General features: G+C 29.1%; 3 protein-coding genes across 5 annotated transcripts; 1 reads left to right on the top strand and 2 right to left on the bottom strand.

The window, feature by feature from the left end:
* Positions 1–2,720: 2,720 nt before the first annotated feature.
* On the bottom strand, positions 2,721–4,266 carry LOC105632135 (transcription factor MYB30). The gene is made up of 3 exons (XM_012214444.4): positions 3,987–4,266; positions 3,759–3,888; positions 2,721–3,642 (listed from the first exon to the last, which is right to left on the bottom strand). Exons 1-3 carry the CDS (start codon positions 4,117–4,119, stop codon positions 3,141–3,143), a joined length of 765 nt encoding a protein of 254 aa, XP_012069834.1. The 5' UTR covers positions 4,120–4,266; the 3' UTR covers positions 2,721–3,140.
* A 6,084-nt stretch (positions 4,267–10,350) lies between these two features.
* On the bottom strand, positions 10,351–15,081 carry LOC105632134 (uncharacterized). 3 transcript variants are annotated; one of them, XM_012214443.4, is made up of 8 exons: positions 14,867–15,081; positions 14,604–14,710; positions 14,394–14,494; positions 13,637–13,706; positions 11,540–11,567; positions 11,393–11,453; positions 11,192–11,302; positions 10,351–10,594 (listed from the first exon to the last, which is right to left on the bottom strand). In XM_012214443.4, the coding sequence occupies exons 1-8, from the start codon at positions 14,877–14,879 to the stop codon at positions 10,591–10,593; spliced, it is 495 nt and encodes a 164-aa protein (XP_012069833.2). In that variant the 5' UTR covers positions 14,880–15,081; the 3' UTR covers positions 10,351–10,590. The 3 variants fall into 3 exon arrangements, with proteins under 3 accessions (XP_012069833.2, XP_089580659.1, XP_012069832.1); XM_089724533.1 differs by lacking the exon at positions 10,351–10,594 and having other exon boundaries at positions 10,996–11,302; positions 14,867–15,078; XM_012214442.4 differs by lacking the exon at positions 10,351–10,594 and having other exon boundaries at positions 10,996–11,302; positions 14,604–14,698; positions 14,867–15,075.
* Positions 15,082–17,591: 2,510 nt separating this feature from the next.
* On the top strand, positions 17,592–20,720 carry LOC105632133 (actin-depolymerizing factor). The gene is made up of 3 exons (XM_012214440.4): positions 17,592–17,753; positions 18,579–18,844; positions 20,166–20,720. Exons 1-3 carry the CDS (start codon positions 17,739–17,741, stop codon positions 20,314–20,316), a joined length of 432 nt encoding a protein of 143 aa, XP_012069830.1. The 5' UTR covers positions 17,592–17,738; the 3' UTR covers positions 20,317–20,720.
* The last annotated feature ends 744 nt before the right edge of the window (positions 20,721–21,464 follow it).

Raw genomic sequence — 21,464 nt, forward strand, 5'->3', positions numbered from 1 at the left:
CTAATTTTAATTTCTTATTTAGCCCAGATACTTTTAATTTGATTTAATGGATAGGCACTGCAATCGTTTATAAATTTTATATTTCGTATTAGAAAAGGATAAAAAAAATAAAAATACTTGCTTTATATTAGGTGTATATTTATTTTTCACATTACACCCAAGTCAATAATTAATTGCCATTTCAAAATTATAATTTTCGTTATTGTTTTTTCCTTAGTAAAAAACACTAACATTCTTGTTTACCATTATTAGATTTGTTGCATATACATATGATGTAAATTTTTTCGATACACAAATTTATATTGAGATATCATTTAATAATTACGTTTAGTGCAATCTTTTCTCTTTCTTTTCTCCTTCCCTTTCTTCTTCTTCTTTTTTTTTTAAAAAAAAAAAAAATTGTTTTAGGCAATCTTACATCTTACAAACACGACATAAAATGCAATAGATATGACCAAGACTAAGCAAAAATATTCAAACACAGAGACTGTAGCCTTGACTTAAAATGTGGGAACACGTATAAAGTGACGCGTAATTGCTAGGGGAAGTGGCAGGCAATTATATAGGATGCACCACTCCATTGGAAAATTTGATTAATTTGCAAGAAACGCATGCATTTGTGAAGCGTTTACTAAAATTATCTCATTTTTGTAGTCACTAACGTGAATATCGACACCCCACTAGAAGGGAAAAATTTAGAAAAAACGCAGCAAGCGTCATAGATTTGAAATCATATACTAGAATTTTGTATAGTTGTATTGACCTAAACACAAAAAAGAATTGTTGACCCTTATCAAAGAATCATCGTTTCTATTGAAAGACACCAAATACTGAAATCATCTGTATCTTCTTTTCTTTACTCAAGCTTCATTTATCAACATCAATGAAAAATTGAAAATTAATTATCTTCTGTAAAGAAACTAAACATTATGTTTATTTGTGTATATATAATTATACTTAGAATTAATTCTTAGTAATACCTAAAACTTGAAATTATATTTTTTATTATATCACTAGAAATTGTATTTTTTAAATATATTAGACCTGGTATCTCTTAAAATTACTTAGAAAAGAGATTTTAGTTTTCGATAATTGGCCAAATATTATAAAAATTGAAACTTAATTAACTTTATGTATGCTTCATAAATCATTTGACTTGATTAGATGAATCGTATATGTTGCTGCTAAGTGCGTCTAGACGATAGCGGCACAATTGACAGCACCAAAGAGGCATATATATGGAAAATGTCTATAATGCAAACATTTATTATATATCAAACCTTTCAAATAAAAAATCGTTGATTATTTATTTATTTATTATATTGTCAGGCCAACTTCTTTTTTTTTATTTTTATTTTGATACATGGGAAGTTAAATTGGCCGAAATAATATTGTCAGCTATACAGTAAGGTGCAACCTTTTTCTTTGAATAAAGTTCAACAAATTGCCGATAACTTTTGTGGTAGCAAGGACTCAAATTTGAGACATTTCATTTTCTACATTTTCTACAACCAATAAAAAGATTAATTAAATCACATCTAATTGATATTTTCAGATCAACTTTATTCGTAATATTAAGAATTAAAAATCTGAAGTCGTCAAAAGTGCCTAAAAGTAGACATAACGAGCTACAAAACTGAAAAAAAAAAAGTCATTAATTTGGTACTATTTTTTCAAAGATTTTTTTTAAATTTTGTTGCTTTCACATTTTTTCATGAAAAGATTTGCTGCTTTCACATCAACTGAGTCTACCCGCATCCTGGAAGCTGCATTCTATTTGCTGTGAATTTGCCATTTTGGAATCTGTAACCTTTAAAGAAATTGTATATTTCTGGAAGAAGTGGAAAATTTTCAGATTGGTTTTTCTCATTTTCTGGATGACTAAGGCAGAAAAAGTTAGACATTTCACATTTTCTCTCCCAATTACTTATACGTAAAGTTTAATCTGTTTGGATAATAACTATTTTCTTTCATTATTTCTAATTTCTTTTGTTCTTAATTACTTCTAACTGAGTCTTGCTCGTTGGAATATATATATATATATATATATATATACCCGCTCGTGTGATCTGTTTTTTTTTTTTTTTTTTTTTTTTGGTAAAAAGTCATGCCATGCGCCGGTCTGGTTGGGACTGGGAGCAGACGTGGGTCATAAGCAGAGAAAAAGAAAAATAAATAGGAAAAGACTTGTTTTTGTTGTTTTTTTATGTAATAAGATGGAATCAAAAATTTGAACATACGTGTTTTCGATTAGATTTACTTATATTCGGTATATAAATTCACTACGAATCAATATAATGAAAATATAAATTTATTAAAATATTTTTATTTTTTTCTAGATGAATAATTAGAAATATCTTTTTTTCAAAAAAAGAGAAATAATTTTATTATAAAAAATATATTTTTCATTTGTATCAGACACAAAAAACAGCAGTCATTGGTAGCGAATTGGTTTGCTGAGTTTCCAAAAAATAATCAATTTGAGAGAACAACTCTCTCATACTTCACTTGATAGCTATATATCATCTTCAAACTTAACCATATATATGAAGCTAACTGTTTTTTTTTTTTCCTTCTGATAATATGAATTAAGTGCACGTGAACCACAACAAATACATGCATATATAATGCATTTACGTATAATTAGACATTAAGTTTCAATATATATATATATATATATATATATATATGTATAATTAGACATTTAAGTATTTAGAGTATGCATCAAATCAATGTCTTTGTTCATTAATGAAGGGTAATTAATTAACAATACTAATCTAAATAACCATATATCAACTCTGATATTTGCTCTCCCCTCCCCATAGCTCTCTGATTAAATAGTTCCTCCGTATATATTCACAGTAAAAAACTTTTTCTTCCAACCTCAAAATTTTCTTGTATTCCGCCTTTATTCTTCTTTTTGTGTCCCTTCCAAATATCCACCAAAGCGTATACAATTACAGACTCATTGTACATATCTTTATACTGGCTTTTTTAACGTTCTTCGTCAATGAGTGGTATATTCTTGCTTTCGTACAAATTTGGACCATGCTGTGTGGAAATTTTTGCAATTTTCTCCCTCACATTCCATATCAACAGTCAAATTCCTGCACATATTCAAATTGATTTGCGCTCCAAAATTATAGTAATTCCTCTATGCCCCCAGAGTTTACAAAAAGATTGTACCAGAAGTCCATACCATCGTCGATAATACTATTTGGACCATCACTGATATTATGGAATTCCCTGGTATCATCATATACTGGAAATTCAAGAACGTTTGAATTCTCAATCAATTCTGTTTCTGACCAAAATTCTTGGTCGATCACCGGAAAATCGAACTCCGATGAGTCAATAGTTTCACCCTTGACCGTACTGATATTGCTTGTTTCTGATATGGCGACTGATGATGAGTTTTCTGTTACAGTGGAAATATCACTAGAAGAGGGCTGAGGAGACGCTGGACTTTCCATTATTGATTCTGGAAGAATTGAATTCTCAGATTGGTTATTGAGATCGTCACATTTTGGCATTTGATTTGAGTCATTCTTTTGTTTCAGCCTCTTTTTCAAGTGAGTATGCCAAACATTCTTAATCTCGTTGTCTGTCCTTCCTGGTAGTTTCGCTGCAATTGCTGACCATCTGCAAAAAATTAGCAAAATCTGTCTTAGAAGCTTGTTTCAAGAACCAAAGAAAAGAAAAGGAATTAATTAACTTTGTTCGAGAAACCAAGTATTTATCGATGGATTGATTCCTACCTATTTCCGAGCGTTGCATGTAACTTGATAATAGTTTCTTCTTCTTCTAGAGTAAAGTTTCCTCTTTTAATGTCTGGTCTTAAATAGTTTATCCAGCGAAGTCTGCAACTTTTTCCACATCTCAATAAACCTACAGAGAGGAAGAAAAAAAAAGTACATAAGATATCGATATACACAGTTTTCTTTCATTTTGAAGAAAAACAAATTTAAAGAAAAAAAAAAGGTTACCAGCTTGCTTAGGGAGTGCACGCCAATTGCTATGGCCATGTTTTTGAATATGAGAAATCAAAATCTTATCTTCTTCAGAAGTCCATGGCCCTTTCTTTAATCCCATCTTCTCACAGCAAGGAGCTCTTCCCATCTTTCTTTCCTTCTTTCTTTCTTGTTTATATAAATAATTACTCTCTTTCAACTCCAACAGACACACACACTCTCTCTCTCTCTCTCTTAAACTTAAAGATATGTTATTTCTTGGATGGCAACTAATCTGATAGGCCTAAGGTATGACCTATTTATATTATATGACAAGAATGAGATGTAGGAAGAAAAGTCCAAGACCAAGAAAAGGCATCTCCTTCAATATCAAATCTCAATATTTAAAACGCCAACACTGCCATGCAATTTCCAGGAAGGGGTCTCTCTCTTTCTTTCTTTCTTACTCTCTCACACACACATGCACAAAAGCCAAGATTAGATTAGGTTAATTAATTATTTAACGAGAGTGCGAGTTCTGGAGTGAGCAATTTGTCAATTCTGATGTTGAGTTAAGACTGGTAAAAGTGCACGAGCGAGTCCTATTATAAGACAAAATCCAATTTTAAATAAATAATCAACAATACGCAAGCAAGTGACGCTCTTTTCTTGAGGCAGCCAAAAAATTTGCTACACGTTTCTCAAATTTCTAAAAAAAAGGACTCGGTATATATAAAATTTACAATCGATTGTATGCACATTAATTAGAATGGGTTAATAGCTTTTTGCGACACCAAATTGCAATTAAAAGTTAATTAATTATTTGGTCAAAGAAGTCATTCGCCAAGAGAGCACACAATAGTTGGACTTAGCGCACGTGGTTTGATTTTTCTGAGGAATATATTACAAATTGCAAGTGGATAGAATTTTGTATATTTGCTTTGGATAATTTCTAAAAATATGTGTCTTAAATTTCATTTATACGAACCCAAGTTGCCAAGATTTAAATTTCAAGGGAAAAAGTATTCTGTGTGGTTATTAATTGTATAAAATAAAAATAATAAATATTTTTTTGGCATGGGAAGAAAATTTGTCATTGTATAATTTTGAATTTTTATGTTGTCTCATTCTAAAGTGAAATAATAAAATGCCATACGTATACAAGTGTGTGTGTATATATATATATATATATATATATATAATTTTGTTTATTAGTCAATGTTATAGTATTTTTTTAAAGGCTAAATGATAAAACATTATCAATTTTAATGCTTTTTAAATTTTGACTAATTTATTTTTATTTTTATCAATATATATCTTATATTTTATTTTTTTAATTATAATTGTGGCTTTCATATAATTACTATGCAAATTTAGCTGACATGGCAGTTTAAAATAGTGTAATTACCTAATTAGGACATTAGCATTGATTGGAAAACCCATTAATAACTTAGCAAAAAAAAAAATTATAATGCACTCCAACTATTGATTTTCAAATTTTAATAATATACACTTATATAATTTGTGATAATATATAAGAATAAAATTTTGAATAGTGACGAACCCCAAATCAATTAATACTTTTTCCCCAATCCTAAGGATGTGAATTTTTTTTTTTTTTTAAATTAACAAGGATGGGAATCTTAAAATTCACTTCACTCATCGCATTGCGATTCCTCTAATTTAGATTTTTAATTAGATTGTAATGTCATTACAAGGGAATCATTCCTCATGGTAGAGTCCAAAAAATTTAATTAGTTAGAAAGATTTAAAAAAAAAATGCCAATAGAGATTTGACAATAGAAAAGGGTTGATATAATAAACAAATTGGGAATAATTTTAGGTAGAGAATTATCAAATAATATACATAATTAAATAGTTAAGAATTAGGTTTGTTTAAAAAAAAAAAATGGCGGTGATGTTACGTTAATGTAGGTAAGAAGTTTATTTCACATTTGTTGACTTATATTGAGTTAGTTTGAATAAAATGTGAGATGTCAAAGAAAGAGGAATTAATATTAATATACTCTTTTATTTCATATCCCTAAATCTCTTTATTAATATTATTGAATGATTTTAATTAATTTAATCACAGTTCACACACATAATATCACGACGGGCCTATTCAGCAATACTAGTTGTTCACACACAACATTACGATGAGCTTGTTTGGCAATACTAGCTGTTCTAGTAGTTGTTAACTGTTTTAGTAATTATTAGCCGGTAGATATTAGTAGTTAGCTATTAGTTGTTTAAATAGTAGATAAAAGCGAAAATGTTGAATAAAAATAATTGTTTAATTGGTAGTAAATTTAAAACGATAAAAAGGACATTGAAATATGTACATAGAATTTTCAATTAAATTTATTATAAAAAAAATAATTTCACTAAATCTAAATTTTCAAAATTTGAGGGAGCAAAAATTGAAAAGTTAACTATTTTAGAAATAAAATTTAAAATTTTTAATATTTTAAGAGATCATTTTCATTCTTTAAATTTTTAATATCAATTTGAGTTTAAATACAAATATATAAATAATTTTTTTTTCTATTACTATCAATAGCATCATAAATAAGCCAAACATAAAAATAACCAAACACCTCATGTGATAATATAAAAATTTTATATTAAGATAAGATTGTAAAAAATTTAAGTAAAAAAGAGTGAAACGCTAAAACGTTAAATGAGATATCGTTTTAGAAAACACTTCATAAACTTTTCAAAAGTAAAAGCTACTCTATATATTAAATTACCAAATATAATAATTTTAAAAAAATAATATTTTGATTAATTCAAAACACTAAAAGTTACTCTAAAGGTTATCGCGTAACCCGCCTCACATGCATGTTGCATGGATTGGCTTCTCTAAAATCCTATTTCAGTAATCCTAACACTATTCCTCAAACTTATTTCCCAACATGCCACGTGCATTGGAGCACTAATCAAAACAAAAAAAAAAAAAAAATTAAGGTAGAACTAATAAAAAATTAAGCTCATCATAAAAAAAAAAAAAAACATAACATAATGTGAATATATATATATTATATATTAATCTCGTAAATCTCTTCTTCTATAAACGATTGAACCATCCACCTTAAATATGGTTCTACATATATACACTTCACTACTAATTTGTGCTCGTTTTGGATTTTGTGGCTATTAAACTTATTAATTTTATTATATTTGAATCTATATATATATATATATTAAAATTACTTACAAAATTCACTCTATAAAATGTGATACAACAATTATCTTTTCTCAATCCCATGAGTGGTGTTTTGATATATAAGCACTAAACAATGATACTATTTAAATTATGTACAATGTAGATTTTTATTACATCAATATAAATTAGTGAAAGGAAAATATATATTTTATTATATCATATGTCTTGAAATCTTGTAATTTTTTTAATAATTATCTTTATATCTTTGGACTGACTGATTGACTCTTAAAATAAGATTTGGATCATTTGTATTTTTCTTTTGTACTTTAATCATCCACCTTCGAGTCAATCACATTTGAATATTTTTGTTCAACGAAAAGCCATAATTAATGTTTAATTAAAAAAATATATACAAATACATGGCCTGGGGACCATTTTGTAAAAAAAAAAAAAAACCACTCATTTAGTCATTTTTAAAGATTATTTGGACAATAAGAAATACAAGTTGAAGGGTAAATAATGCAAATTCATTATTTAATTGTTGCATTAATAATTAATTATTAAAGCTCTGAATCACGTGCTCCCACTACAGCATAAAATGATAAAATAACAGAGTGGATGATCTTGTTTCTTTCCTTCCTTTTTCTTAAAATAGAAAAATGAAATCCACCATTGTTCATTAGCAGAGCTATCTCCATGGATTTTTACTGTTTATATGGCTGCTTTTGCTCACCAAGCCTTATCTTCTGAAAGCCACCATTTTTTATTACCTACAAAGTTACAAACAGCGTTTTGGCTGCTTCGATCAAAGTCTCGTTTCTTTAAGTATTATATATAGAGAGAACAGACTTTAATTATTTTTTATATAGTAAAAATATGATCCATCGCTAAATTTAATTATAACTTTATGAGTTGATTATAAAAAATTCGTTTGATAAAAAAGACTTATGAGCTTGTTAATAAGAGTAAATAAGTACGTAAATAAGCTAAGATTTAAATTAATTCTAATTAAAAGAATGAAGGTAAAACTCAAGTTTTAAATTCGAATCATTTTGAAGTCAGTGCATACTTTTAACTGGTGAATTCAAAATCAAACAGAATTCTATTTCATTCAGCAGAGTTAATCTTTAACGGTAGCTTTCAGTCAAAAAAGGAATAAATAAATAAATTGTAGGTTTGTGGGGTATCTTTTATATTTTTAAACAAAGATTAACAGTAATACGATAAGATATTCACAAAGCAGTTGAGATTGGCTCAGAGTAATTTGTTTAATTTAATTATATATATATGAGTGGACCAATTAGGAAGAGAGTACATTGTTATTGCAGTGCAGACAAAATAGCACAACTGGACCTCAGTTGTCAGTAGTGCACTGTGGACTAACGATCGATAGTGAACAATCCTTGTGCTTTATATATATATATATATATATATATATATATATATATATATATATATATATATATATATATATATATATAATTTTTATAATTTTATTAATAAATCAGTAAAAATTTATCATAAATATCTAATCTAGTCCAGACTAATAAGTCTAATTCATGCACTCTAACCTAAGAGTGAAAAATCTCGATCTCCAAATAGTAAAACAAGCAAAAGAGAAAATGATCTTTGATAAGGAATGGACCACCATATAAGCTTGCAGAAGAAAAACTTGTGCTTTTTCTTAGAAAAAAAAAAAATGTTTATCCTCTTTTATGATTGGAGAGTTGAGCTCTTGATTAGCTGCTGAGATCGGTTCAATGCATCGATTAGTTTCCAAATTTGGAGTATCAAAGTGGTCAGTGATTTGCATCCGTCCAGTCAAAGTCAATTATGTAGGCTGGTAATTAGTGGAAAATAAAATATAAATTTTTTTTTTTTTTATACACGACAGTCTCATTGGACTGGAATCCATTTAAAACGAAGATTCAAAAACTCGAGAACTCTCAGTTTGAAGAATTTTATTATTCTACTATAATTTATATCATTAAATTTGTGGTTTAAAAGACTTGAAATTCAAAACCTATAATTAAAAAAATTAATCAGATCATCACCTGATTGATTTAATATTTTATAATTTATTTAAAGAAAAAGAAATGAATAATATTGAATTATGAATGATATATATCTAAAGAGAAATAATGTTTCATATATATATATATATATTGAGAAAAGAAGGAAATGGAATTTGGTTTTATATTCCAACCATATATAGTTACATTGTGTTTATGCACGCACAGGAACAATGAATGTGGCCAAAATATCTCAAATACTAAAAGAAAATATATGTTTTAGAAAAATCTTTAATATTATTCTATTTTTGTTTTTATGATAAGTATGACTTCATACCTTGAATTATAGTTCTTTAATATTTGTTTTAATTTTAAAAGTGAAAAATTATTAAAATTTTATTTTCATAACCATAAATAATTAATAAATAAAATATTCAGTATTGGTAACAAGGATTTACATTATAATCCGTAAAACACACCGTAGATAACCAGTAATTATTTAATTTGGTGTTGGTAGATTAACTTACACACCTATTAAAATAAAACTTGTTTATTAAATTATTCTGCGTAGATCGTTGTCCTTACACTCTTATTATTCTTAATTAAATACCCCACAATATATAAATTATTATTATAGTTAGTCTACGAGTCATCATATCTTTACAATATAATTATTAACTCCATTAAGATTGCTTTTAATTAGTCATCCCTACTTGGAATAATTAATCTCTTTATTTTCACTAACCATATCTTAATTTTTATTTGTCGATTTTAGTCATTTTCACTTTCTTGATGGCCTTTGAGTGCACCACTGGATTAATCATTGTTTTATCCTTTGGATCTGTCAGCGGTTGGGTAACTGATCTCACGAACAAATTAGTTATAAAAAGTCATATTAAAATTTTCATATAATACCATATTAATTATCAATCATGTGCAGGTATTGATTAAAATGATAAATGACTTCAATTCCCGTAGAATGACAGCGGTATTTTTTATTTTGATCTGATTGACGGTAACTTCAATATCTAGAAGGTATCTTTAAAATCAATGTTGTTGAAACAAATCTAAATCTAATTGACAATAATCTCTTTTGCAATTATACTTTCAACCACCATTTTCCAATGAGATATCAGTATGAAATTAACAACATATAGAATGAAATGGTAGATAGAAATTAAGTACAAGTTTCAACCAACAGATGCAAAAAGTTTGAATTTTTTTTTTTAAAATTTTTCTGTGATAATAGTTTGAATTCATTAAGTAGACGAGATAAATTCAAAGTGGTTAGTGAAACATTAAAATTAATATCTAAAACATGACATCTTTCGAGTATTAGAATCATATTTTTCAATTTTGTATACGTTAACCATATAGAAAAGGTCTTGTGGTCACAAGTTGATTACCGAATGCAGCTGTTAATTATTGTTTGCCTGTAACAGCTAGCTTCTGTCTCCCTTCATCTTTTCCATATAAAAGTGCAGAGAAAAGGAAGCTTAATTAGATTCAGCAAGCTAAAAAGAAAGGAAGATTATTTTATTAGCACTTGTCTTCTGTTTTTATTATCAACTAGGTTTTTTTTTTTTTTTTCTAATCCTTAACTGGTTCTCAATCAACAAGTTTCCTATTACTTGGTAAGAGATGTCCTAACATGACCATAATTGACTTAATCTAACTCTTTGCCAAGTCTTAAAAGAAAAAGAAATATCTTAGCAGGTTTGATTTGGCAATTATTTTAATTTACTAGTAGTTGGTAATTTGGCAGTTAATAAAATGTTAAGATCTGTAACTAAAACAATTTTAGATTTTTTTTATCTCGTTGACAATTTTCTACCTGCTTTGCTTATCAGAAAGAAGCTACAACTAAAATGACAAAGTACAAAATATATTGATGGTATGTTAAGGCTCAGTCCATGGTTCACCTACTCTGAAGGCTCCCCGTCGCTCATTTAAGCAGTGGAATCATTTATAGGCTTTATTAAAATACAGTTTCCTCTACATCTTGTAGCTAGAATCACACTGAAGATTCACATCTAAACAATTTTGCATGTAGTAGTTACCTCAAACTCGTATCAGGATCATCTTCATCATCAAACTCTGCTTCACTTGATCGTCTGATTTTCTTTATATCTCTCAGGCCCATTGGCGTTCTTCCCTTCTTCGGTTTGCCCCTGGAAAAGGTCAAAAGGATTTGCATTATGCATTAAAATTCATAAATAATTTCCATACGTCATTGTAGATAGAAAATTATTGGTACTTACTGCCCATTGGCAGGTAAGGTTCCGCACTTAAACCGACCAGGGCCAAAATCAGATCTCCCGTCTGCAGCAAAAAAATAAGGCAGAGTAAATAAGCCGTTATGTTCCTTTGATGTGCAGAATATTCAAACATAATAAATACAGACTTACCGTGACATCCAAGACTAAGTTCTTCAGCCTGCAATTTTAATAACAAAGTAAACAAATAACTCTTACTAAACGTGAACAATTATCTCAAACAATCAACATAAAAAGGGCATAAAAAGTGCAAAATCATAATATATAACTAGCATGAATAATGGTTCATTTGAAGCATAATCAGACTGCGACATTTACAAGCAAGCCAAAAACCACATTAAGTAACTACTATGATGCTGGCAAGATCCGTCAGGTAGTTTACCCTTGAAGTTCTATGCTGTTTATACAAATATATATAAGAGAAAGGGTTTGCAAAAATGAACAAAAATAACTTTTGCATAAACATTAGATAGCAATTTTAGTGTTTCATAAAAATAAAAACATGGTGTTAAAAAATAATAATTTGGGTTCCTCAACCTCTAGCATAATCAATACATTTACCAATGGAAAGTGGCCGTAAAATTTGGAGTCATCATCTCAGTCAACATTGGTTCCATATAAATAGGCCATGAATCTGTCTGAGGTGCATAGAATACACCAATAACTAATGGCTAAGAAACCGGTGCCCAGAACCCTACATATTTGTTTGTCAAAATTTGAAAGGCTCAGCTTACTTCAGATATTTGTTAAACTCTCCTGAGCTTCAATAAACTCGTACCCTATAATAATTGTTTTTATACAACTAATTCTATGAACATTAGCATGAGAAACATTTATCTATGAAACAAAAACTTCTAATTTCATCTAATGACATTTTCTCCCAAATTTAGTCTGTTAAGGTATATACAATAACAATATATAGATAAAGGTACCAGCAACTAAATGTGAAGAGTTTTGGCATACAACAATATTTTAATCAGTATACAGTTAATGCAGATTTTAGCCTTGCACATTGTTGACTAAGCAGAAATAACAACCCACCCAAGCTTGATCAATATAATCTAAAGTGCAACACTTATAAGTTGAATTGTGACCAGTCAGTTAAAAGAATTACCATCATCATAATCCAACATCAACAATATAGCCCTCTGAGGCAAGTTTGTCATGTTGAAGGATGATGTGGTGATACAAATTGCAGAATTTCTGACAGCAAACAATTACAGTGTTTCAAGCCACTTGAGCTTATGTTGATGGCAAAGGCTATTGAATATTCTGATATTTAGAGTTTGCAATCATTAAGCAGTGGAGGAGACAATTTGGGATCAGACCAAATAAGGAAACTTAGGTAGGTTGGTTGATTCAGTTTGAAAAGAAATTAGAAAATGATAATAGTATAGCTGAGTTAAGAGGTGAAGTGCACTGCAACAGAAAGGGAAAATGTGCAGACATGCACCAGCTAGGCAACCGTGCCTTCAATCTCAAATCAGGGAAATACTTACCTACACTGGTGTACATACCCAGTAAATCTATTAATGATGCATGAGGCAAATGAGGGTATTATAAGTGTTTTCTCATTGGAAAAGAAGTACAGAATAGTAATAATAGTTGATAATTTTTTTTGAACAACAATCAACCATTAGATAATGTATGGGGGATGGAAATACATGTAGCGTAGGCAATTATTTCCTCTCAAAATCATAGTATTTCCTTCATAGAAAGACCAAGGAAGCAACTCCGAAGCGCACAGATGAGAAAATCTTTTCACTCTTCGCACCAGAATCATGCCTCCCAAAATATGAAAGTTCCCCAACGCTAAAAATTGATTATAGGAATATAACATAAACTCTTAAAAGCTGAGAGAACTCTAAACATGAATAATTACATGATACAAAACATGCCTTCATTAAACATCAAACTAAGAAAACCTAAAGTTTCAAAGATAAATAAGTAGACAAAAACCATCCCTTAAATATTTTTCACCTTGGCAGTATCAATCAAACAATCAGAATTCAATTATAAAAGCATAAGTTGCAAGGTCATATAAACAAATCAAAAGCCCTTAAACTCTACAGGAGTTTGTAACACCAAAATAACTATAACTCAGATTGTGAAATTATGCCATAAAGAAGCCAGTGAATAAAAGAAATTGATGAAAAATTCTATAAGAAAGAACAATGGAAATGGAAGAAATTGTTGCTTATTCCATTAAGAAAAGTCTATAACACATACCGCTGGTGACGTCACTGATGACATTGAGAAAAGTCTATCTTCTGGCTGAAATTTCCTGGATCTTTTTATGCTGCAAGATCAAGTTCAGGAGAACTTGTTGTCACAAAAATCCAGTGAAAGCAGTAATGCCAGAATCTCACATACAATGTTGCTTTTTGTGTGTTAATTTCGATCTTAGCAAACCAATTTAGATTTTTTAGAATAGATATATCTATCCACTAGGGAGAGAGAAAGGAAGAGGGAAGAAAATGTTGCTTTTTGTGTGCTAATTTCCATCTGGCAAACCAGTTGAGATTTTTTAAAATAGATATATCCATCCACAATGGAGAGAGAAAGGAAGAGGCAGGGAAATTTTTATTTGCTATTCAAAGTCTAAATAACACATTCGTCTAGGAACTACAGCTCCAAGATGCATGAAACCTCAGGATTTGGATAATGCCACTAATAATTGTATTAACAACTTCAAAAGGGTTTCTCAACATCAGTTATAACTATGCATACAATATCCCAAACTCTTTGAAAATTCTCTTAATTCAGCTGCTATCACCCAATTTTCATTTTACACGCCCTTAACTTAGACTCCTTTCTACCGAAATCTCTACTTCAAAATAAGGAAATGAAAGTCCACATTGTTGAATAAAATAATTTTCTCTATTAGGCATTCTAACAAATTCTCCAATGATTTGCATCATTATAGAAGTATATAACGAAATGCTTATGTATGTTAGGAAAAAGTAAGAATGAAGAAGAAACTTACTTTGCGGTACTTTTCGACGAAGATAGAAATCCTTCAAAACCTTTGAGCACATGCCCAAAATGGCTTGAATCTTGTAAATAGCTTGTTTCCAACTCGTACACCTAAATCATTTAAAGCACAACCTCAAGCTCAACAAAGAAGACTGGTTTTGTTTAGTGGAACTAAATTTACAAACTTTTGAGAAACAAATATTAAAAGAAATCAAATTACCTGTTTCTCAATATTGCGGAGCTCTTCTCGAAGCTTCTCTCTCTTGCCCATGAGAGAGGCAAGCATAGCCGCTGGATTAGACCCGCTTCTTTGCGCTGAGGACATAACTATTAATTAAGGCGCCAAACAGCAAAACCAGAGAATTTAAGAGCTAATTATGGAAAATCAGTTCTTTTTGGTGTCCTAAAAACTTGAGATTTATCGGGAATTGAGAAAACAGTTAAAGAGTAAGTGAAGCAAATAAGGGTTTCAAAAACGGTTACCTTGAGGTTCCATATTGGCGCGGAATTTGAAATTCCGAGAAAGCTACTGGATGCCCGAAACGTTTTAAATTTCGTCAATTAAAGATATTTTCTTAAAAAGAAAAATCTCTTCAAATTCAGCAAATTGAAATTTCGTTTCTCCACGGAAGCGGGGACGCGCGAGCCTCTCATTTAAGGCCCTGTTTGGGAGAAATATAAAAGAGATAAGGAGACAACGTGAACCAGAAAAAGAAGGTTTTACCCATGACCGTCCAAACCGTTTAGACATGACTAAACTGATTCAAGCCAAAGTCGAAATTATAATTTTTTAAAGTTGATGGTTTTATTTAATTTTTAAATTTTTATTTGTAGTTTAAAGGCCAAAAAGGTACCATATAACTAAACTGAGAAAATATAAACAGTAATGAATAAGTAATGTGGAATTTTTTTTTTTTTGGTAAATGGATACTATTTTTTTATTATTATACGATATACATTAAAGTAATTTATCGCATAATTTCATTCGAATCCCCTTTCTATACTAAGAAAAAAATTTTATTGCATAATTGTATTTAGCTTTAAATTTTGAAGTTACTAACTTTTTGCACTTGATTTTACACAAAATGATTGAGGAATAAATTAAGTTGTAAGAAATTTTGAATGATGTTGTCAAATTTGAATAAATTGTACTTAATTTATTTATTTAAATTGTAAATTTATATATTGGTATAAATATTAATTGAAAATATTATTTTTTTTATTTGTTTTAATAGGCATTATGGAAATTTTTCATGCTAATTTTTCTTGTACCGTAAAAATATAATATTTTATATTTTTGTTATTCTTATTTGAACTATAATAATATTTTGTGTTTGTTTCTATACTATCATTATCTTATATTTAATTTTTCTACTTTTCTGTTTTTCATTTTAATCAAATCTTTAAGCATAGTATATCTGAAAATTCAAATTTTCTTGTTTCAAAGCTCGTTAAATTATCAAATTGATGTGAATCATATTTATAATATTGGTTTGAGCATTTTTATGATTTAATTTGGTTTGATTATTTTGACTTTATTTGTAACTTATTAATTGTTAGTCAAATATTAAAAGAGTAAATATTTCATAATCTATTTTTCAACCTCTGGATATTATTATATTACGCTACTGAATAATATAAAACGAGTCATCTGCTTGCGTGTTGGTAAAATATCCAATATATAATTTTATAATGTTATTTTTATGAATTCAAATAATATTGTATGAACTTAATATTTGTGTTCTTGTCATTGCATTTCAAAATCTTGAAATATAAATTTTAATTATTTGTATTTACTAATTGAATTCAATAATTAATAACCCTGTAATAAGTTTATTATATTAATGAAAGAAACTCTTTATTTTTTAAATAATTTGTTAGTCCAAAAAGTAAATTTATTGCATTAATAAAAAATTTAATAATTTTTTAAAATAATTAATAACATCACATAAATTTTAGGTTTGAATTTTTTTATTATTTTTTCCATCATATTCACTTTACAAATTAATAAATAGTATAAGAAAATGGTTTTGATATTTTTATTAATGAATTATTAAATTATATTTTCATTAACTTAGAAAAAAAACTGAAAAATCTTACTATTTGGAATAATACTAATGATATTATTACTTATTTAATGATTGAAAAAAATTTTAAAACATACATTGTTATTAATGATATTAATATTAATACTAACTCAAGTAATGTCTAAATTGGAAAAAATAAAATTAAAAAAAATATAAAAAATAAAATTTCTTGCCAACTCAGTTATAATATATTCATATGCACTTTATGGATTTAATAATATAAGAAAAGCGATTTTGAGATTTTTTATCAATGACGATATCATTAAATAATATTATTAATTTTTTTAATTATTAAAAATTTATAATTTTTTATTATTTGAAATGTTATTAATGATATTATTAGGTATATAATTAATTACTGAAAAAACTGAAGAACATTTAATATTATTAAAATAAAAAAACTGAAATTTTCTGTTATGAAATAATATTATAATTATTAAATTATTTAATTAACATTTTAATATTATTAATAATGATAATATTAATGTTAACTCAATTAATGTTTAAATTAATAAATAAAATAAAAAATAATATAAAAATCATTTTTTGTCAATTGAACACCTTAAAAAATATATATATATTTTTTTGCTACCTCGATGTTTGATATTATGACACGTAAAGGAACATACTTCTGTTTCTACATATTTTATATAGATAGATATTAAAGATAATTTTATTTTAAAAAATTATTGTAGAACAATGTCTTTCTAATACCCTGAATATAGATTGGTTTAGAACTTCAGATAAAATTTTTAAACAGCATTAGACCAAACTACGCACACTCCTGGAGCTTGCTATATTACGACATGGCTTATGCCACGTGGTCAAATTGGATGATGCGGAGTATGCCACATAGTTCATTTGGATGATGTGTCACGTCCTAAAAGAGGAGGATGTGGCAGATGTCATCACCGTTGTAAGTATCAGTGCCACCTGACACAGCGAACAATAGTTAGTGACGTTCTCCGCCAGAAAGAAATTGACGCGACGCGCCTCCTTTGCTTCTTAATATCATTTTTTTTTCCCTCTATCAAAGCGGACAGAACCTAATCTGTCTGTAGTGTTATTTTACTTTATTTTGAATCCAAATAATTTCATTCACTGTATATCGAAACTGGCTTTTCCGGTCAGCTTTCACTTTTTTTTTTTTTTTTTTTTTTCTGGTCAGCTTTCTCTTCATGTGAGCCTATTTTTCCTCACTCTCCACTGTATTTTTTTCCCTCTCAGCAAGCTCTCTCTCTCTCTCTCTCTCTCTCTCTCATAGCCTTATGGCTTTCAAAGGAGTAAGCTTATCTCTCTCTCTCTCTCTCTCTCTCTATCTATCTAAGTTAACGTCTGACTTTGTTGCTTTTTAAAAAAAAAAAATTTATTTTGAGGTTAAACCTGATTCTGATCTATTGAATTTTACTCATTTTAAACAGGGTCGTGCTTAATTGTTTTACATATTTTAGTACTTGATTGCGGTTATTTAATGTGAGAGAAAATCTATATTTGATTATTATTTAAGATACTTTTTATTAATTTATATGTTGGATTTTTTTTTTATATTTGGAGTTATGCTTGAAGAGAGGTTTCAATTTTCTTTTTCTTTTCCCCCATTATTATTGATTTAAATTTTGTATATGATTGAATTGAAAATGGGAATCTAGACTTCCCCAACAGTTGATCTGTCTAGTGTGTTGGATTGATAGTTCTGCATCCATGGACTATAATTGGATAATGAACTCCATAGCTACAGTTTGGTGGGTTCATGGTTATATCCTAGGACATCCCATTCTGATCTCATACAATTTTGTATGTGGAACAAAAGAATTGCAATTAGGGGCTTAAACTTTATTCAATCACAGTGAATATATTAATTCTATTTATGAAAATATTCCTTGATCGTGTAAAGCTCATAAGATTGAGTTTATGTGCATGTATGTTTGTATGTAGTTTCCATATATATTTAGCAATTTCTGCGTCGATGTTTTATCTTTTGAAATACCAACACCACAGTGAAGGAAATCAGGACTTACGCCATCATTGCTGACAAGTGCGAAGGAGAAAAAAAAAATAGAAAAAGAAAGTTGATTATTGCATGTATTAATGTTGATTTTCTTTCCCAGGGGAATGCTTCCTCTGGCATGGGTGTTGCAGAGCACACCAAAAGCACATACCTTGAACTGCAGAGAAAGAAGGCATATCGTTTTGTGATATTTAAGATTGATGAAAATAAAAAAGAGGTTGTGGTTGAGAAAACTGGAGGACCAGCTGAGAGCTATGATGATTATACTGCTTCCTTGCCTGAGAATGATTGCCGATATGCTGTCTATGACTTCGATTTTGTAACATCTGACAATTGCCAGAAGAGCAAGATTTTCTTCATCGCTTGGTGAGCTTCTTCGTTCACTCTGATGGATGCCTTTTGGTTAGAATTGTTAACCACAGTCATAGTTTAACTTGTTAAATCTGTTTTACATGTGAATGTTATGAATTCAGGTTTATCACATGTGCTTAAATCTTTTAATTTATTAATAGCCTAATAACATTTTTCTCAGATCAGTCGCTGAAACTTGCACCTGTTTTATCTTTGAATCCTTTATTGCTTTCTTTTCTTATTTATGTGTGATTCTTTCCTTCTTTACTTTTTTATATGCGCCATACAAGATCTGAATTAGAAGTTCATATGTATGTGCCAGAATTTGATGAGTAACTATAACACAGTCATAATCATGAGCTATTACATCAATTCTAGATTACTAGAGTATGAGTGCCGCCTTAACTCTCTTTCTTTGTTATACGGTTCTCAGGGGAATTTTGTAAATGTTGGGCTTAACATAGTAATTTTAGTTTTGCAGAGAGTTCCCTACAAGTGTTATTTTTTGGGGGGGGTGGAGGGGGGATGATGTCGCTCATCAACCAGATACCTCAGACCTGTAATCTATATCATTGTTGAGGGTTTTTCCTCAAAGCATCCAGTGCGTTCAAATATCAAAGTCATGTTTAATGTGATTAGTTTCTGGCTTGCTTTTTATTTTTTATTTTTTATTTTTTATTTTTTTGTGCGTGTAAGATCGCGTGAGCCTTTTTGTCATTTGGATTTCTCAAGGAGTGGTGAACAACCATGTGATTCTGCATCTACTCTTGCTACTTTGTCCTTTTGTTTTTTGAGGGACATTTCGATATCTGGTTGTTCCCAGCTTTGTTAGCTTTTCCTAAGGCTGGGTCAGTAAACCGTTCTGGTCCACTAGGAAGAGACATTGGGGGTTTGCCGGTTTGGTGGCTCATCTCTCATATGCCATTTTTAAGTTTGAAAGAGAATAAAATTTTGTCTCTGAGCTTATAGTGTCAGATATTGTTTGTTACACAATTACACTAGACTTCCTTGAATTGTATTGTAGGGTTAAGCAAAAGAATGCTCAATCACTGAGTTTGGGGTCTCTCTTTGTGTGTTTGGTCTCATTGCTCCGTTTTATCCTCTATTAGAGGGAGACTACATGGGACCTTTTTGTGTAATGGCACTGGATACACTTACTTGAATGGGAGGTGCATTTCTGAGCAAGTTTATTTATTGTTAGCTATTGGTTTACAGAGTGACATGTGCATGGGGTTTCTTTTATTTGTTTTTTTTTTTTTTTTTTCTGTAATGGTAAATAAGAAATACAGTGTGACACCTTGATTACAACAATTTTGAATACCTTATTTTCTTTAAGGTCTCCTTCTGTGTCACGCATTCGCGCCAAGATGCTTTATGCAACTTCGAAGGACAGGTTCAGAAGAGAACTGCAAGGCATCCATTATGAAATTCAGGCTACTGATCCAACTGAGATGGATCTTGAGGTGCTCAGAGACCGTGCACACTGAGCATTCCATCTACAATGGAAGCAGAAGAGTTCTATAATCTTCATAAAGAGGAAATTTACTCTCTTGCTTCAATTAGTTGCTGATTACATGTCATATCCCATTGGCACAAAGTATATATGGCTTAATTTAATTGTATTGAATAACCCACTCCTGAATCCTGAGAAGGCTGATCGGGGGAGTTCTTGGTTTGGAGACACTTCTGAGTCCTGACTCCTTGCTGCCATTGATGCTTCTCAGTTGAGGTGATGTTGGATGTAAACGGATAGGCTTATTAGTAGACTTTTTAGTTACTACTTGGCTTTGCTCTTCTAGGAAGTGATAGGTTAACAGGATAATTTGAATTTTAAGCAGCTGGGACAAGGCTTAGTAATCTTTCGATCATGGTAAAAATTATGTTGGCTACATATCTTGACTTCTTTCTTCTCGAGTGCTGATTTCCCCCCTCCCTGTCATTCTTCGAATCTAACTCCAGAATTTTACACTATGGGCTAAAATGTAGAAATGTAATTTTCCTTACATCACACCACAATTTGATCCATCAACTTTAAGAATTACCTTGGTATAAATAAATTCAAATATGTAATAATATTGACTTCTATAAAATTGAATTTTCTAATATAATAAAATGAATTATTTATTTATTTATTTATGTTAAATATATGAATACGAAATTTCTAATGAATTTCAGAAGTTCAATAAAATTACTCTCCATTAAACATATTCTTAATTTTTTTTATAAATCATATGGATGAATTTAAATAAGAAATTAGGAATTAATTTGGGATGAGATAGTTTGATTTTTCATGAGCAATCAAGCAAGGTATGTGAATTATGAAATTAAAAAATGGCAATTATTATCAAAGTCAAGAAAATTTTTATGTTCAATTCGTTATATTTTCTCTCTTTTTTACGATTAAAAAGAACTTGGATTTTTGCAAAAAAAAAAAAAAAAAAAAAAATCTTGATATCAATATGAACTATATATCTCAGATCATATTAGAAATAGAACAACACATTTTCATGGAAACTGATCCATAATAAATAATTAATCACTGAATAAAATATGATGATTAATGACTCATTTGACTAATTAAATTAGATTCAATATTATTCGAGTCATAAAATTGAGATGATTTAATTTAATCATG

This window comes from Jatropha curcas, chromosome 7 (genome assembly GCF_041381405.1).
Source record: "Jatropha curcas cultivar XTBG-Jc1 chromosome 7, XTBG_Jcur_1.0, whole genome shotgun sequence".
Classification (NCBI taxonomy): Eukaryota; Viridiplantae; Streptophyta; class Magnoliopsida; order Malpighiales; family Euphorbiaceae; genus Jatropha; species Jatropha curcas.

Bases quoted from the DNA above. Each gene is read 5' to 3' on its own strand.
- LOC105632135 (XM_012214444.4), bottom strand. From the start codon at position 4,119: ATGGGAAGAGCTCCTTGCTGTGAGAAGATGGGATTAAAGAAAGGGCCA. The intron at 3,889-3,986 runs GTAACCTTTTTT...TCCTCTCTGTAG, and splicing joins TGCACTCCCTAAGCAAGCTG to GTTTATTGAGATGTGGAAAA. The intron at 3,643-3,758 runs GTAGGAATCAAT...AATTTTTTGCAG, and splicing joins CATGCAACGCTCGGAAATAG to ATGGTCAGCAATTGCAGCGA.
- LOC105632134 (XM_012214443.4), bottom strand. The intron at 13,707-14,393 runs GTAAGTTTCTTC...TTGATCTTGCAG, and splicing joins TCGTCGAAAAGTACCGCAAA to CATAAAAAGATCCAGGAAAT. The intron at 11,568-13,636 runs GTATGTGTTATA...TTAAAATTGCAG, and splicing joins CATCAGTGACGTCACCAGCG to GCTGAAGAACTTAGTCTTGG.
- LOC105632133 (XM_012214440.4), top strand. The intron at 18,845-20,165 runs GTGAGCTTCTTC...ATTTTCTTTAAG, and splicing joins AAGATTTTCTTCATCGCTTG to GTCTCCTTCTGTGTCACGCA.